Source organism: Eutrigla gurnardus (assembly GCF_963514095.1).
Source record: "Eutrigla gurnardus genome assembly, chromosome: 14".
Lineage (NCBI taxonomy): Eukaryota > Metazoa > Chordata > Actinopteri > Perciformes > Triglidae > Eutrigla > Eutrigla gurnardus.
In genome coordinates this window covers 21,670,316-21,686,957 of record NC_139937.1, presented here as the reverse complement: position 1 = coordinate 21,686,957, position 16,642 = coordinate 21,670,316, and the positions used below count along the sequence as shown (strand labels likewise).

At 41.8% G+C, this 16,642-nt stretch overlaps 1 protein-coding gene across 2 annotated transcripts; it reads right to left on the bottom strand.

The window, feature by feature from the left end:
* Positions 1–364: 364 nt before the first annotated feature.
* On the bottom strand, positions 365–15,508 carry septin7b (septin 7b). 2 transcript variants are annotated; one of them, XM_084026343.1, is made up of 13 exons: positions 15,410–15,508; positions 13,073–13,179; positions 12,034–12,134; positions 11,726–11,860; positions 8,431–8,548; positions 7,812–7,904; positions 7,612–7,708; positions 7,409–7,460; positions 7,166–7,294; positions 6,079–6,099; positions 3,308–3,443; positions 2,280–2,422; positions 365–1,697 (listed from the first exon to the last, which is right to left on the bottom strand). In XM_084026343.1, the coding sequence occupies exons 1-13, from the start codon at positions 15,417–15,419 to the stop codon at positions 1,658–1,660; spliced, it is 1,182 nt and encodes a 393-aa protein (XP_083882469.1). In that variant the 5' UTR covers positions 15,420–15,508; the 3' UTR covers positions 365–1,657. The 2 variants fall into 2 exon arrangements, with proteins under 2 accessions (XP_083882469.1, XP_083882470.1); XM_084026344.1 differs by lacking the exon at positions 6,079–6,099.
* Between the last annotated feature and the right edge of the window lie 1,134 nt (positions 15,509–16,642).

Genomic DNA, 16,642 nt, shown 5'->3' with positions numbered 1-16,642 from the left:
CGGAATTCCTGCCTGGTGACTGCCGATGTCATCCCTGCAGGAGCCCAATGAGCCGGGCAGAAGATCAAACATCTGCATTTGTTTTATTTTGTAATAATACGTTTTGTTTGGGTCAGTTTGTAATCGTTTCATTCGAAAATGTCAGCCAAACAGCGCCATCTACTGTTTAAATTTAAAAAGCTGTAAAACAGACTGTTTTAATGATTCATTTACCATTTCCAAATGATGGGAAGCCCACAACCGCCACTGTAATGACAATTAAAAAAACCTCACATTGGCTGTATTGGGCTTCCGTACAAGCTTAAGTACCATGTAAAAAAAATATGTAAAACGTCCAGTTTTCACAATAAACCCGTCTCACTCCTCGATGTCATCACAGGTTTATTAAGTGACTTTGTACAATACAAATGAAAAATAAAATTAAAAATACAGAGATGGAGTACGTAGCCAAAGCAAACTGCGGTGTTGACTCTTCATTTCCCACAGATCGTTGCCGCAGAGTGACTCAAATATTGTTTTTCCTTAAAGCGTCGATGGATCACTGTTAAAGTGTGAAAGTGTGTTTTTTTGTTAAAACAGTGGACGCCTCTCTCAAGTCTCTGAGGATTTTCTAAACATACAAAAGAGGTTATTACTCCGGTTGGCTCGGTATATATATATATAAAAATAAACTAAAGTGAAATATAACACTTATGACATTATAAATGGTGGTCCAAGGCTAGTGGGAGGAGCTAAACACAGAGGAAAAAAAGAAAGCGTTACATTTCAGAGGAAAAAAAAAAAGCCATCTTTTTTAATCTATAAAAAAGGCCCAAGGTGCATTTTATTGTCTTTCTTGGTTTCAGGTTTTCCTGTTGACGCCGTTTCATATTGTCAAACTGATAAAAAGAGGGTTAAAGGTTCACTGAATACACTCGAAACCAAAACAAAGGATTAATTAATGCCTTGCCCTCTTCTTACTTTAATACACGAAGGAAAATCAGGTTAATGTTCAGAAACTGTTTCTTTCATTTTTCTTGTAAACAGAGAAAATTCACCAGAACTTGATTGTACAACAGTCAGACATGATTCATGGTTAATTTTTTTTTTCGTTTCTTTTTTCTTTTTTTTGCTTTCTTTGCTCTCCATAAAACTTTACACATCAGTCATTTAAAAGCAACATTGGGGTAAAAAAAAGAAGAAAAAAAAAAGAGAGCAGCAGGTCGGGGGCGGGGAAAGTATTCAGTTATAACAACAACAATAATAATAATAATAATAACATCAATAATAATAATAATAATTAAAATAATAATATGGGTTTGGCCGTTCGGAAGTGGAGTTATTTCTTTTCTATACTTAGATAATGAGTCCCGAGGCATGGGGGGAAGGGGGGTTCTGGTGGTGGCGGTTCTGACTGTACATTCAGACCCACATCACCTCCTCACATACCCATAAAAAAACCCAGTACCCCCTCTAGTGGCTGGGTGCAGGAGCGCAGCTGTGCTGGCAGACAGAGCAGGGACAGGAGACAAGGAGGGAGAAAGGGGGGGAAGGGGAAGGAGAGAGAAAGGAGGAAGGAGGAGGAGGTGGGTGGTGTCAGTGCCACACACTGGTGTCCTGACCGGCAACGTTGGCAAACAATAATAACTCGAGTTGGGGTGGTCCTGCCGACCGTCTTTTAAAAGATCTTGCCTTTCTTTTTGTTTTTCTCCAGAGTCCTGCAGGAGAGAAGACACAGTACAATCAGTGACTTTATTAGAAACAATATTCCAGATATGAAAAGGCCTGATGCTTTTACATGATGCAGCACCCTCAAACATGACGATGTGTACTAGATGTGCCTGCCATTCTCTCTGCTGGCCACCAGGGGGCGACTCCTCTCTGGTTGTATAGAAGTCTATGAGAAAATGGTCCTACTTCTCTCTTGATGTATTATCTCAGTAAACATTGTAAACATGAGTTTATGGTCTCAATCTCTAGTTTCAAGTCTTCTTCAATCCAGCATGATGTTCATTTAGTACATTATGGTCCATTTAGAGTCCACCAGACCAGAAAGCAGGGGATGCTTTAGGGGGCGGGGCTACCTCTCAACTGACCTTTCATTTGACCCTGGCGGCCGTTAAAGAGAATGCAAGTTCAAGGCGTTTCCTGCCTGGTGAAAGCCTACTTGGTAATAAACACATTTCTGATCCTGCAGAAGTGTCAGATGGCCACAAGGTGGCACTGCTCCTGCACACCATTCCCCCTTCAGTGTCTCCCTCCCAGTACACGACATGTGAGTTAAATGGTGAGGAGCGTACCTGGAGGCCTCCAGCTTCTGCTGCTCCAGGCGCTGCAGGGCCTCCCAGTTCGCCCGCTCCTCCTCGAACACGCGTCTCTTCTCCTCCAGCTCCCGGTGCTGAGCCTCCAGGTTCTTCTTCATCTGCTCGTGACGCCGCTGAAGCTGCAGAGACGAAGAGACGGAGAGATGGAGGACAGAGCAGGACGTCAGCAGGTGCAGAGCTTTTTACATGAACACAATATTCTCGGAGAGACACACTGTTAAACAGATAGCGGCATCAAAGAGAAACCAAAGAGTTGGCTTGGTTGGCTTAACAACAAATTACATTTTTTCAGTCGACTATATTTCAGCACAACTGGCCATTTGTGAGACCTGTCAAAAATCACATCGAGTACATTTTAAAGTCTAATACTGAAATGATTTGATTTTAGAATTTTGATACTTTTCAAGGACCCGTGTTGACCCTGTTAACGGTGTTGAATAGGTGAAATTAACGTGTATTAGTTAATTTCATCAGTGTGAGATTAGCATTCACAATGTTTCTTCTACAAAAATCAAACATTATTGATAGATCTACAATTAGATATTCAATTAATAAAATTAGCGCTGCTTTTGCACACTTCATGTAGCATTGTAGTATAAGAGCAACCTCTCGTATCAACAGTGAAGACATGACGGGGTAATATATAAAGTTTGGTAAATCAACGTGCCTGATTTCAACTAATTTATAATAGCACATTTTCCCCAGAAGTGTATATTTTAAGATATAGCTTTATTGATTTCCTGATAAGCTTTATAATGTAGAAGTTGGAGTCCATTTTTATTGGAGATGGAAATGAAAAAAAAAGTCATGTTACACACGTTTCCCTTCAGAATAAAACACAGGTGTGAAAGAGGAAACCTGCAAACATCATAAACACATAAAAGCTCACACTTTTAACCACCGAAACATGTCGGCACAAGAGGAAGGAGCTCAGACGGCTGAGTCATTCAGCCAGGTGTGTGTGTGTGTGTGTGTGTGTGTGTGTGTGTGTGTGTGTGTGTTACCTCTGCTTCAGAGTCTTTGAGCTTCTGCACTTTTTCCTTGACTTTCATCTCAAACACCTGCTCCATCTCCATCTCCATCTTCTTCATCTTGGTCACATGCTCTCGCCGTTCCTCCTCCATCTGGGCCAGAGGACTCCTGCACATGGACACGCACACACACACACACACACACACACACACGCACACACAGATTCCAGATCAGATCTACAGAGCATCGCAGACATCCGCTGAATCATCAGTATGCCGATACAGTCGGCCGTTATCAGTCGTCTCCATCTCTCTGATGCAGCCGCAGTCACGTCTCTCTGGTCTTTATTCTATTTATTTTAGCTTCATGGAACTATTTTATTTATTTTTTTATTTGTTTGTTCAACTTCATAATTAAGCTGCTGATAGCTCCATGAACTTTTTGTGTTCAGGTCATGTTGAAGAGATTCTGTGAATTAAACAGAAGCTTTAAGGAATTTAAGGAGTTTGTGTTATTCTAAATTCTTTGGACGCCCTTTGACCCATTTTTTTTTTAAACCGCAGACAAATATTGGTTATCACTCTCTATAAATTAGTAATAATTGGTATCGGCTCTGAAAAAAGCCATATTGGTTGAATTTTTCCCCTCAAACAGAATTTTTTACCAGCTCCTCTTGAATGCAGCGGTGATGGGACGATAAGATTTTAAACGCAGATTGTGATACAAACACTTAATATAGGTTGATCACAGTGAATTTACACTACTGGAATAAACCTGAATATCGTCACTAGAGTAGCGGCCGTTAACTCGCTTTTATGGTAGAGGAAAGAAAAATAGAGCCTTATATAAAAAAAAATAGCCCTCCCAAAATGATCGGAAAAAACAGACTTTGCCATATTATAAATATATATAGTAAATAAAATAATTAAAGCATATTCGATGATTAGCGTGCCGTGACGTTTTCATACTTTTAAAAATAGGAGCATGTTGTACTTTAGGATTAGATTGAACAGGTCAAGTAAAATACACTGTTTTCTCTACGAGAAGGCAGACGGACAACAAACAGACTGAAATCTGTCCAGAAGTCGGTCGTCTACACTCAGAGTATGTCGTGACAACATTTCCCCAAAGAAAGACATCGTGTCGGGTGCAGGAGGGAATAAACAGAGCGAGGCGTAAAGTCTGAGGAATGACGGGATCCAACCAGGCAGGAACAGGAAACCAAACCGACCACGAGGCTTTTCTGAGGCAGAAGGAGGAACCCAAGCTGCAGCGAGGAACCTGGAAACGCTGAGCGTTAGTGCAGGTGGCGGGTTAAATATTAGCAAAGCTCATCAGGATGTTTCACTGCAGCGTTAGTGGACAGACACCGGTCATGAAACGCGTGGAGAGGTTACCTGCCGTTAAAACCACCCAATTTGACGTTAATTTGAATTATTTTAAACTCAGAGAGACAAAGTTGAAAACTCTACAATCTTAAAGCTGCAAGGTAGAATTTTAAAAATCCAAAAGTACATATATAAAGTGCATTTACAGTATATTTCTACATACTTTCCAGATGGCTTGAGGACTCTTTTTTCTTTATTTTTTTAATGTGAACACCTCGTTTCACAATCTTTGTTTGGTTATTTCAGTTGAGAGTTCCTCTATTTATTATTCCTTCCTCTGTACTTTTCTCACTGCTCTGTTGATGCATCCAAGCTGGTAATAAGCGATGGCACGTCATGTTACACGTTCCTTTTTAAACGTGACTTTAGTGATTCGATGCGATGACCAGATCACAACTTCTGTGTGACCTGCCTGACCGGAGATAGTTTGTTGTCTAAGGAGCAGCTTTACGACGGTGGATAAAACTGATAAAAACAATATTTTTTAGCTCACTCTTCCTTTCTATACTAATTTATAGGCTATTATTCCATCAACCTGCCCTGAAGGGACTACAGGTGGAAAATAGCAACCTGGCATAATGCATCTTTTCTTGAAAGTTGTTTAAAACAACCGTTTCCTATCATTTCTTCATGACAGTCTGCTGTTATTTTCTTTTGGAAAGCTTTAATTTTGAAAAGCTGCATGAATCTGGACATATTGTGTTTTCATCGTCAGCAGCAACACGACTTAAGACAGCTGTGCTCCAGCCCCGTTTTCTCCCCGTTTGCTCTCCTCTGGAGAGGAACTCCCATGTGGGGAGGCAACATGACGCGAGACACCTTTGATGGATTGTCCAGGTTGTGCCCACATGTGTTTCCACGGCGCACTCAACTCAATGCAAACCAGGCCACCGCGGTATGTGGTCTCTGGATCCCAAAATGGGAGACTTGACAGACTGGTACAGACTATTGAAAAGACTTGTGTTACCAGTGTTAAACTCTCCTGTCTTTGTTGTATATTTAGTCCTGAATATTTAATTAATTTATCCAACATCTAGTAAAAAATGTGGTGCATGTTCACCCTGACGACATATATAAAAAAATAGATCTCTGAACCACTCCATACATCTCATATACAGGTATCTGTCAGTACTCCAAGCAGGATGGAACAGCAGATAGGAAACACCAGTAAGGAAAGAATTAAAGGTTTTGTTGCTGGGAAGAAAAATGAAGGCATCACATTCATGGTTGTCAAACTACATTCAGAAAAAGGGGGCAATTCACTGTTTTTCTCCAGCTGTTCCTGGAAATATCTACCGACAGGGGGGGAGTTGGGGAAAGGGAGGGGGGACACCCAAATACAGCCAAAAAGGGGGAGAGAGTGGAGAGAAAGTATAATCAGGGTCTCAAAAATGATAGAAAAAAATACCACTTACATTCCTTCAACTGTGTCAAGTCTAAAAAACAAAAACACATACAACCAAAACACACACACACGCACAGAGACACACGCACACACACATCATGCAATAATGAGGTCATGCACTAAATCAAAACTACAGTCTCTTAAGACGTTTTCTGTGATTTCAGCTACTTTTCTTTCACTGCAAACGGAAAAAATGGAAAGCTTGGAAAAAAAATAACAATGTCGGCTTTGTAAGCTGGGTGTCATTAAATTAGTAGAGTTGGCCAAGTGTTGAGCTGTGTGTGTGTGTGTGTGTGTGTGTGTGTGTGTGTGTGTGTGTTAGCGTCAGCAGTGTGAGGTCTCTTTCAGCTGTAGAGCTTAGCGAGTTAGCCACTTGCTTGTGTCTACATGAATGATGAAAGCAGCATGGTGCTTTGGAATTAATAACTTATGGAAATCAGATTTTATGCAAAGTGGTGCAGTGAGAGGCTGCAACCAAAGCAAGTTTGTCAGGCATCACAAATATACGGACAGAGTGATGAATGAACTCCCCCGGACTAAGACTTTTCCTGTATGCCTAAAAAAAAACAAAGAAGTAAAATAGTGACGAAATCCTTCTGCAATCACTTTTCTACATTTAAGTGTGCAACGGATCTGGACAGCCAACAGATACATCAAATATGATATTAAGAATTAACATTTCTGACTGCGGTCAACACGAGAAAACATTTGGAGAGCGTTTTTGAGAAATTCTGAGGCGCCTTTTGAGGAAACTGAATTTAACGCTTTTGCAGTCGACACATTCAGCTGTCAAACACTGGGCCAATTCAAAAGACCACGGAACTGAATCTGTCAAACACACGACATGAAACGAGCAGCTAATCCCGACGCACTGCAACATCTGCTTAAATCGATCCCATGCAGCACACTGTAATAACATCTTTAATACGACCGTTAAAGCCTCCAGATAAAACACTGGTTTAAAGAGAAAACCTGCAGCAGATATTTAGCACCAAGTGGTTGCCAATACGTTTCTAAACTCACAACTAAGACACGGAACCTGTCCGTCCTGCTTCACGTACAACTCCTGCCCGTAGTGAATATCGTCCAGGACTTACTTGGTGGACAGTTGACCTTTAGCCCTGTTGTTGTCCACGCCGTTGTAGGTGACAGCAGCCAGCTTCCTGCTGCGGTAGTTTTCATAGTGGACGTTGTTCGTCACGTCCTTCAGGTCCTGCATGTGAGTTCTGGGGAGGCGGACGACAAAGGGTTCCAAATATTCAAAATGCTGAGTTAAACAAGAACTGAATCCTTGTAAACAGAAATATATCTTCTATGATGTGTTCCTCTTTATTCAGTACCTGATGAGCATGTCCCTGAGGATGGTGAAGTCGCAGTGGTCACTGTTTTCAACTGGAAGGAAAAACAAGAAGTCAGTCAGCTAATTATCAGAATAAAAAACAAACGTGACCTTGTTTCTGCCCACAGCCTGTAAGAGTTAAATAGAAGAAGTGGATGTAGTTATTCTCACGGTGGTAATATTTATGATGATAACCATCCATACCTTCTGCAACCCCCCAGGGGTATTGTCTCCCTCTGACCCTCTTGCTGTTCACTTCGATGATGGTGTTGCTTCCAACGACAGCCAGCGGCAACTTGTCCTAGTGAAACAGAAGAAACGGCATTAATACAAGGGTAGGAATAAGGGTTTTTAACAAACCTGTACACGTACAGTATGTAACATGACGTGTCAGGCGACAGTACCTTTATCTTCTTCACCAGCCTGTTCTCTTCTTCATCATCCGTCTCGGGGAACTCGTAGATCTTGATTTTGTGCTCTTGGATTTCACGCATAATCTAGCAGCAAAAGACACGTATATTTTAGTTTGACAGTTTCTACTGATAGAAGTCAATTAGAGTTATTGATGTTGGAAAAAGTTGGCTTGAAACCCAGAATTGTTGACGGATAATATCATTTTATACAATTAAAGCAATATAAATGCAGATTTTTCTCAAAAGGAAAACCAACTAGATGTTCAGTCTTATTTTCTGCAACAGTTTTTTTATCCGATGGGTCGTTTAATCTGTGGAATAATTGGTAGAATGTTTATTAATTTGTATTACTAAAATAAACGATATCTCTTCTTGCTCTGCTGCTGGGAAACGTTGATTTTTGAGTCACGTCCCACAAAAAAACAAAACAAATATGTGACACCGGATGAAACGTTTTCTTTGCCGTAGTTTCAAGACGTATTATGATACAGATCAGTTTTCATTTAAGGTTCTACTGCTTAGAAGAAGACGATGTGTACCAACTCTGGGCGTAATAAAGCCCAGCGTTTGCCTTTTTCTGCAGTAGTATGCAGCTGTGGAAACCACTGACCTGTTTCTTGAACTGTTGGCATTCCTCTGGGGTGAGAGTGTCTGCTTTGGCGATCAGCGGGATGACATTGACTTTCTCATGCAACCGTTTCATGAACTCGATGTCCAAGGGCTTCAGTCTGCACGGAGATAAAACACAGCGTTGTAGTTCAACCGGATACGACAAGCGGCGTCGAATCATTTTAAAAATCACCCTCTACCTTCAACTTAGTACTGATATCTCAAACTTATGCACATGTAAGTAGAGATAATAATGAATTCAACGGGTACTCCTCGTCATTTTGGACTACCGTATGTTGGATATTTTGGGGCTTCAACACAATAAGTAGAGCTTTACCAAATATAGAAAAGCATCCACGCTGGTGTTTGTAATGTCAAAGAAAACGGCCTGCTAGTCGTGAGAAAGCTTCGCCGTTTTGAGCCGGATAAATAACTTTTGACCCTTCTGATTTATTGAGTTACAGCTTTGCCCTGCTGTGTACTTTGTGATGTATAAATATTCATCCTCATTGGCTTCTTGGAGGGCACAGTGGAATTGGAAATACCCCTCCGAGGCGAGATCTGCCTCCAAGCAGAATCCGATGCTGTTGGTTTTGAGAGTGGGATGTTTGTCACGTCGCCAAGCAGCCATGCGGGTCCATTTACAGCACAGCGCTGCCGCTGGTGCTGAGCCTGAATGGCAACAGCTGACGGCAACTGTTGCTATCTGAACAACTACAGATTCTCAATTTATCAGATGAAATATGTAAAGACGATCCTACGAGCATCATTAACAGCTGGATGTAAGTGATGCTGTGGCATTCACAATGGGTTTGTTCCACTTTTATAATAACCAATGATGACAGCTGGTCTATGAAGCACGTACTGTACATATCAGCACCCTTTGTGCTAGCATACATCCCAAAATAATTTATTTAAGACAAGTGATTTGAATATAAAAATCACATGAAAGTGAAGAGAAAATAGACTCGTAGCTGCAAATAACTAATTAAAATACAGATGTGGGTTAATGAGTCACCATCCTCTAACCTCTAAGACAACCAGTCACCAGCCGGGAGTTCAATGTTCAGATTGTCTCTCAAGTGTTGGAGGTCATTGTGCTGCAGTGTGAGAGCAGTCAGCTGGTGTTACGAGGAGATGTGTGTGTGTGTGTGTGTGTGTGTGTGTGTGTGTGTGTGTGTGTGTGTGTGTGTGGTTGTGTGTGTGTGTGTGAGGACATACGCTGCCCATCCTCAAGGCTTAAGCACGGCTTGCGTGGGTACAGAGGACAGGCTTGTACAAACACAATGTCTCACAGAGGACGGACAGACCGAGGAAGGCGAGAGAGAGGACAGAGGGTCGTCGTTGTTTACAGTAAGTCACGGTCACCAGCTCCGAGGAGACGCGAGCACACGGTGGACATTTGCACACACACACATACATAAAACACACACACACACACACGTCGGCTAGCTCCACTCAGCAGACACAACCAAAACATTGAACCACCCTCCAGAAAACAGCATCAGCTCCTTATGTATGTTTCTTTTTTAAAAAAGGTCAGGAGCGGAAAACATGATAATTTTTCCTCAACAAAAGTACTTGGAAGAGGACTGCTAGGGCGCCCCGGACTCTGTATACCGGGATTAATCACAAAGGCTCAGCAGACTCTGTTGTGAAGACCGGTCCTCACTACAGGCTGCAGGATTGTGATGTGACAATGGCACTTCTTGTCAGACGACATGTCATGTTTTTATTGTGACAAATGTTTGATATCAGAGTGAAATTATACATAAACTTCTCTTTAGAACTATTATATTTTGCCTGTCTCTGCTTTACTTATTTGCCTGGTCTCTATTTTAATTCTCCCCTACGTAATGTCCCATCTGTCCATCCTGTTTCACGTCATCATACGGAAAATAGATACTCCGGAAATGCTGTTTCAGCGTTCAGACACTTCTGCTTAATTATTAAAAAATGTCCCAATAGAAAAGAAGCTTTATAACTGTAACTGAACTAAACTCTTTTATCGGATGCTTTAGAGAATTTGAATTTAACAGCTACCAGTTAATGTGACCACCCACATTAACTGGTAAACTAGATTCTCGTCTTCTTCACAGATTCCTCAAAAATGAACCCAGGAAGCCACTTGTTCATTCATTCCTAGTCTCCCTTTCAAATCTGGGTTTTCTTGCCCTTTGCACTGATTCCCACCACAGATCCTTTGGCCCTTCAGCATTGAATCATTGGGATTGTTAGTCCGTGAAATGACACCAACATGAGCTCGTCCATCATTCCTACTTTTAGATATGATGTCTACTATGTCTTGATTCTTCTCTCACATGCAGCTGAAGAGACTGTGGTGCACATCTAGCGGTTTTCTGATCCCATTTTTCAGATTAAAAGCATTTGCCACTGATTGCAACCAAAAGGTAAGGAATTGCTTGCCAATTTCTCAAAATAGCTGCCAGTAGGAACCCTTACCTTTGAGCCCAGTACAGGCAAGATTACATAATGGCATCACTTCAACCAAAACCCAGCCAAAAAAAAACATGCTTTTTTTCCAGGACAGGAAATAACCCCAGAAGTTTCTCATTTTCTCTCTTCCTACACTCTCTGCTCTTCAACCGAATAGCGCATCACAAAAAAAGACGCCTACACGTTTTTAGAAAGGAAGATAAGACGAGTGCATCCGAGCTGCCAACGAACTGCAGAAGAAGATCTGGTGGCCTCGTGAATAATGAACGGTTAAAATTCCACAGCCTTCTCTTTATGAAGCTTTTGGCGATCGTGATAGTCAGCTGGGCATTTAGCCAGCGTCGTTTATTCCCCCCTTCACACAAGTTTTAACCCTTTTGATGCAAGACAAGCGCTCTTTTATCATGTCTCGCTAACAGCCTGGGGAATCCGCTATGGGAAATAGAGTAACTGCACGACAGCAGCTACATGTCATCGTCCACCGAGCTGCTGCAGGAGCAGTGGGGAGGTGCCAATGCCAAACCAGGAAGAGGAAGAGCTTTTATGACTGCCCTTCCTGGATTTTTTAAGACCATGCAAGGATATAAACCAGCGAGCCTCACTACCAGTCACAAACCTGCTTCTCTGACCTTTGGGGCACTGCTGACCTTTCATTTCCCTCCCAACACTATTCTCCACTCATTTCCTCTCACTGTTCCCCCCTTCCACTTCCAACTGTTTTCTTTCTCCAGCCCTATTCATTCCTTTCTTCCATCCCCCCCTCGTGATGAAGTGACAATTCAAAGTATTCACAGTAAAAAGGTAGTAAATGAGTTATGAATTTGTCTGTCCGGACTCACCCATGTCCCGACGGGGCGATGAAGTAAAGGCAGCAGTGGATTCGGCTGTCGGGCATCTGTCGTCTGTTCACCCGGGACTCTGAGTTCAGGTAGTCTTCAAACTTGCTGTCTATGTGGTCGATGATTGGCTGCCAGCTGCATGATATACAAACGACAGCTTTTGTTTAACACGAGGGTAAGGGCATGAGAAACACATCCCCACAAAAGACCCAGAAGTAAACCCCCTGAATTAGGAAAGGCAAAGAATAGCTTTGACTATTTAAGGATTATAAACTGAGGAATATCATCTGTGCTGAACTGAAGCTTACCAGTTGCTGTTGTCAACGGCATCTCCGAACCCCGGGGTGTCGACTATTGTGAGCAGCAGCTGGACGCCGCCTTCCTTTATTAAAACTTTGGACTGCTCCACCTGGCACAAGAGAAAGAAGGAAGGGCGTACTGTGTTCACCGCCATAAACCAAACCATTCATATAATCACAATAAAAATGAACACAATATGAAATCATTATCACTGTGAGCAAATAGCATCACAGGTCACATTTCACCCCCAAAAAAACACAAAAAAAAAACACTTGACGCTAGCAGCGTGTAGCAACACGTCGTGTCACACTGTGCTATTAACCAACTATGCTGAGAAGCCAGAAATACACACAAGGGTCTGGAGACAGCAGCGCTGCGAGGCAGGCAGATAAAAGTGCAGCACTCGAGGACAACGTTGTGTAATTAAAGGAATTCATGGCAGCTGACGGCAAGGACGATGTTTGAATCATCGTTAGAAACTGAGGTTTCACTTCCCGTCTTTTAAAATATAAATATTAAAAGCCTTTACTCACCAAACCCCATCATTCCCGTCTTCTTACTATATTCAAATAAGAAGCTGATATAACAATGATGCTAATTTTAAACCTGATGGGCGACTATTTTTGTGTCCTTTGTTGATCTTTTTTCATAATTCTTTCGGTTTTTAACCGATCGGGTTCTCTGGCAGTGTAATACCATAAATTACTTTTTTTATTAACACTGCAGCCACGCATGTTCTCATTACAATACGATGTTTACTACTGGCGTGGTTGCTCCTGTGCTAAAGTATGTCATTAACACAGATGTGCTATGAGACACTGAACAAACCCTGCCGTGGCCACATGTTCAAATAAAAAAACGCCCCAGTGATGGTTTGCGTGGCTGCCAAAGCTGCTGGTGGCCCAGAGAATCTTACCGGCCACAACCACAGTGTGCAACAACAACAACAACATAAAAAAATATAGTTATTTCACCTGTAGGTGTAAGTTTTTAACACTTTTGTTCAACATCTGAGCTAAAACATCATATTTATTTGACAAAATGTACCTGTACAGTCTTTTTGATTCGATGTGACGGTCCAGGATACTCTGCTGAATACAGGTCTGTGAGGAACAGCGAGTTGATTAACGTGGATTTGCCCAACCCTGACTCACCTGGGGGAAAAAAAGGAAGATAAATCAGTATTTCAGGAACAGAGTGACCTGTACTCTTCATGTTAAAAATAGAAAGTGGGCAAGGCTGTAAAGTATTTAATTACTTGTAACAAATATATATTTGACACAAAGATCCCTGTTGACTTTCTGAAGACAATCAAAGGCTGTGTGTGTCTGTCTGGGGATGAGACTGACATTTACCCAAGACATTAATCCATTTGAGTTTACAGTTAAAGGGCTAAAGGAAACAACGCAGACAATGGCCCTTGTTATGTGCAGATGACTGGCTGTGTGGTCTCGGAGGCTTCTCAAGCTTTGTGTGTGCCCAGTTTCCAAGCTCCCAATGAAAAGAATCATTAGTGGAAACGACCACTGACACTGCCTGCCTTGGCCGATGGCCACGAGTCAATATTTAACCAACCACCATTTACACCAGCGTTACAGTCGAAGCCAGAGGGGAGATGCTTGGAGCTGGGACTGTGGCATTTCTCCGTCGTTTAACTGGGTGTTATGGGTTTACGCTCGTTAAATCTACAGCGATATGAGGTGATAATTGGACGTGTGAAATGAGCTGCTCTGCACGCTGAAAAATTAACAGCTTTTTGGTTCATGGGTACCATGATGCAATGGCCAGTCAGTGCTGATAATCCCAGGCCCATGTCTCTCCTTCCCATCCTTTCATCCTCTTTCCCTCCATACTGGCGGCACATTGCGTTGCACGACAGGGACATGTGGACTCGCAGCTCATCGGAGCCAAGAAAAGCTGAATGTTGTGCGTGCGCCCATGCAAGAGGGCGATACCATAAAACAATGGCAAGCATTTAGCGACCAGCAAAGCCCAGAGAGGACCTCCTCCACTTTCTTTGTTGCTAGATGCCATTTCATATGCATCCCTTCTGAAGTTAGAGCCAGGGGCGCTTTGCCGACGCAATCGAGTATTAAAAACTACGTCGATTTGCATAACTTGAATTTGCAAGAATGGCTGTGCCCGGTCGAAGCTGCAGCCAATAAGACCTCGTCCACGATGCTCTAAAGAGAGCCGACAATGTGGTGCTGTTCACTCAGCAGTACAACCGCAATGCACAAACACTCATAAAGCTGGCAGCGGCAGTAAGACAGCACCATGTGCCTCTTAGCTTTTGTCCCCAACAATTATTAATTTATACGCTGATAATGAATTAAATCCATTTAACTTTTATGTTGAGTACTTCAGTAAAAATACTGAAAACGGTTTGCTATGACATAAAGTGATTTGATTCATCGGTGTCACAGAAATGCTTTACAACATGAGTTTAAGTTTAAGATATTTTATTTTTCATGGACAGTGCACATTAATCAACATCACCGCAAATGTTAGACAAAGGCTAATTATCAACTGTTGTCCCCTGGACCATTATTTTTCTAATATGGTGTGTATTTATTTGTTTTTAAGAGAAACCGATTGAATAAAATAATTACATTTTAATCAGACTAGCCTTTAATATTTATTTTAGGTAAATTGTTAAATTCGTCAGAAAACAAAAACAATGATCTCAATCTCAATTATTCCCAAAATTAAGCCATTTTAGCAAACACACTGAAGCATTCACCAGACCCAGCGGACCACTTCGTCACCATCCAGAAGTTTTGACAAAAGGTCAGGTAATAACGATAAAAAGGCAGGCCCACTAACACGTCACTGAAGTGTATTGGCAGCGCTGTAGGAGCCTGCAGAAACGAAGTGTTGTCGAACGCAATGGGAGATGCGCTATTCTTAGAGGCATGCTGGGTAAATTCTGTCGGTCCCACCACAGGAAATGGTTTTGACCCGAGGAAACATTTTCCCTCCAAACAGGGACTGATCAGCCGAGGAGGATCTTGGCTCCGTGTCAACCACCACATCCAGACATTTTAAAAGAATGTCTCCATTTTTTGATTCGCCGAGTGCAGCTCTTGATAAATCCATCCCCCCAACGTTTCTGTTCTGGCAGACGGTGTCAAGGACCTGACAACGAGATGAATTCCAACAACGGCATGGCAACAATGCATTGCTCCCCTCCTCTGACTAAGCAAAGCTGGGGGCATGGCATTTGTGTAAAAATATGACTGTGTGACACGCCATCTGTCTTTTTTTAAAAAACAAACCACAGCGAACGACTTTTTAAAAAAAAACGGCAACCGCAATAAATACAATGAAATGATTCACACAGAAACAAAAGCAAACAGAGGGCTGAGCGGCGCATGTTCTTACCCACGACCATCAGGGTGAACTCAAAGCCCCTCTTGACAGACTTCCTGTACACTTGGTTGGGGAGGCTTGCAAAGCCAACATATCCTTCCAGATTCTTTTGCTGCTGTAGGACAGTAAAGAAAATATACACACGTTAAATCCACACAGACATTTAATCTTGCACCACCGCTTTAACTGTAAAGTTTTTTTCTTTTTTAAAAAAAAAAAAAGAAGATTTAATTGCCCTATTCCCACGCTGCCAAAACTAAATTATACTCCCAGTCTTCTAACCACCTGAACCCTGATGTTACTCTTCTGCAGATTCAAAGTTAGACACACATTTTCACCAACACTGTTTGTTACTTTGCATCTGCTTATTTCCGTTTTCATTGACGATATATAACATGTACATAGAATTAAATATTCAAATCCAAGATTTTGCAGATCTGAACGACACTGGTTGTTTGTATTGAATAATATAAAAAATTCTGTCCAGTTATTTAAAATATAGATACTTACTGTTTGTACTGCTGTTTTGTGTAGATCAATGTAATGTGGACCCCATTAGCAGGAAAGGCCAGCGTTTTCCAGGGTCGGAAAGCAAAGGGAGAGAGCACCAAAAAAAAGGACAAGCAACACAGAATCAATCTCACGCCATTTTTTTTTTTACAAACAAACCATTCTGTCTCCAGAATCAGTTTCACAAGCTGAGAGAAGCCTGACGCAAATGATTCATTGTCTTGGCCCGTGTAAAAAACACAAGACAGTTGGCGAGCGTTGTACATATTCCATCTCTCTACTAGCTTTAATGTCAGTAGCGGCACAAAGCGAGCCCCCATTCACATTCACGTTTGCAGCTTTTTTTCTTTTTGCCTGTGGCGAGGAGAGGATTTCTGCAGCCCACGTTTTACTGTGTGATACTATGACTTAATATGCAAATTTGCCTACAGGGTGAGAAGCATCCTACTGCATCAGTTCGAAGATTACATTGCATTTTGCAGTATGTTGACAAGCAAAACCACCATCAGTCATCTTTCATCACAGTTGTTTTTTGTAATCTAAAAGAATAAGGGAAATTGTCATTTTTTAAATTTATTACAGCTGTCCATTTCCTTTTCTGGTAGATGTCTGACATGTCTGCTAAAGGAAGTGGTGACAGGCTATTTTACCAAGAGATTTGAAAAGTGTTTGACGGAAATAACAGGTTACATTATGCTCACTTAAAGGAGGTCACACAGCCTGAAGCTTAAACTT

What these genes read in the sequence shown, in the direction of transcription:
- septin7b (XM_084026343.1), bottom strand. An exon ending in CTCAGGGACATGCTCATCAG is followed by an intron (nt 7,295 to 7,408) that starts GTACTGAATAAA and finishes CCGCCTCCCCAG; the next exon opens with AACTCACATGCAGGACCTGA. An exon ending in CTTGACACAGTTGAAGGAAT is followed by an intron (nt 3,444 to 6,078) that starts GTAAGTGGTATT and finishes GTCCATGTGCAG; the next exon opens with GAGTCCTCTGGCCCAGATGG.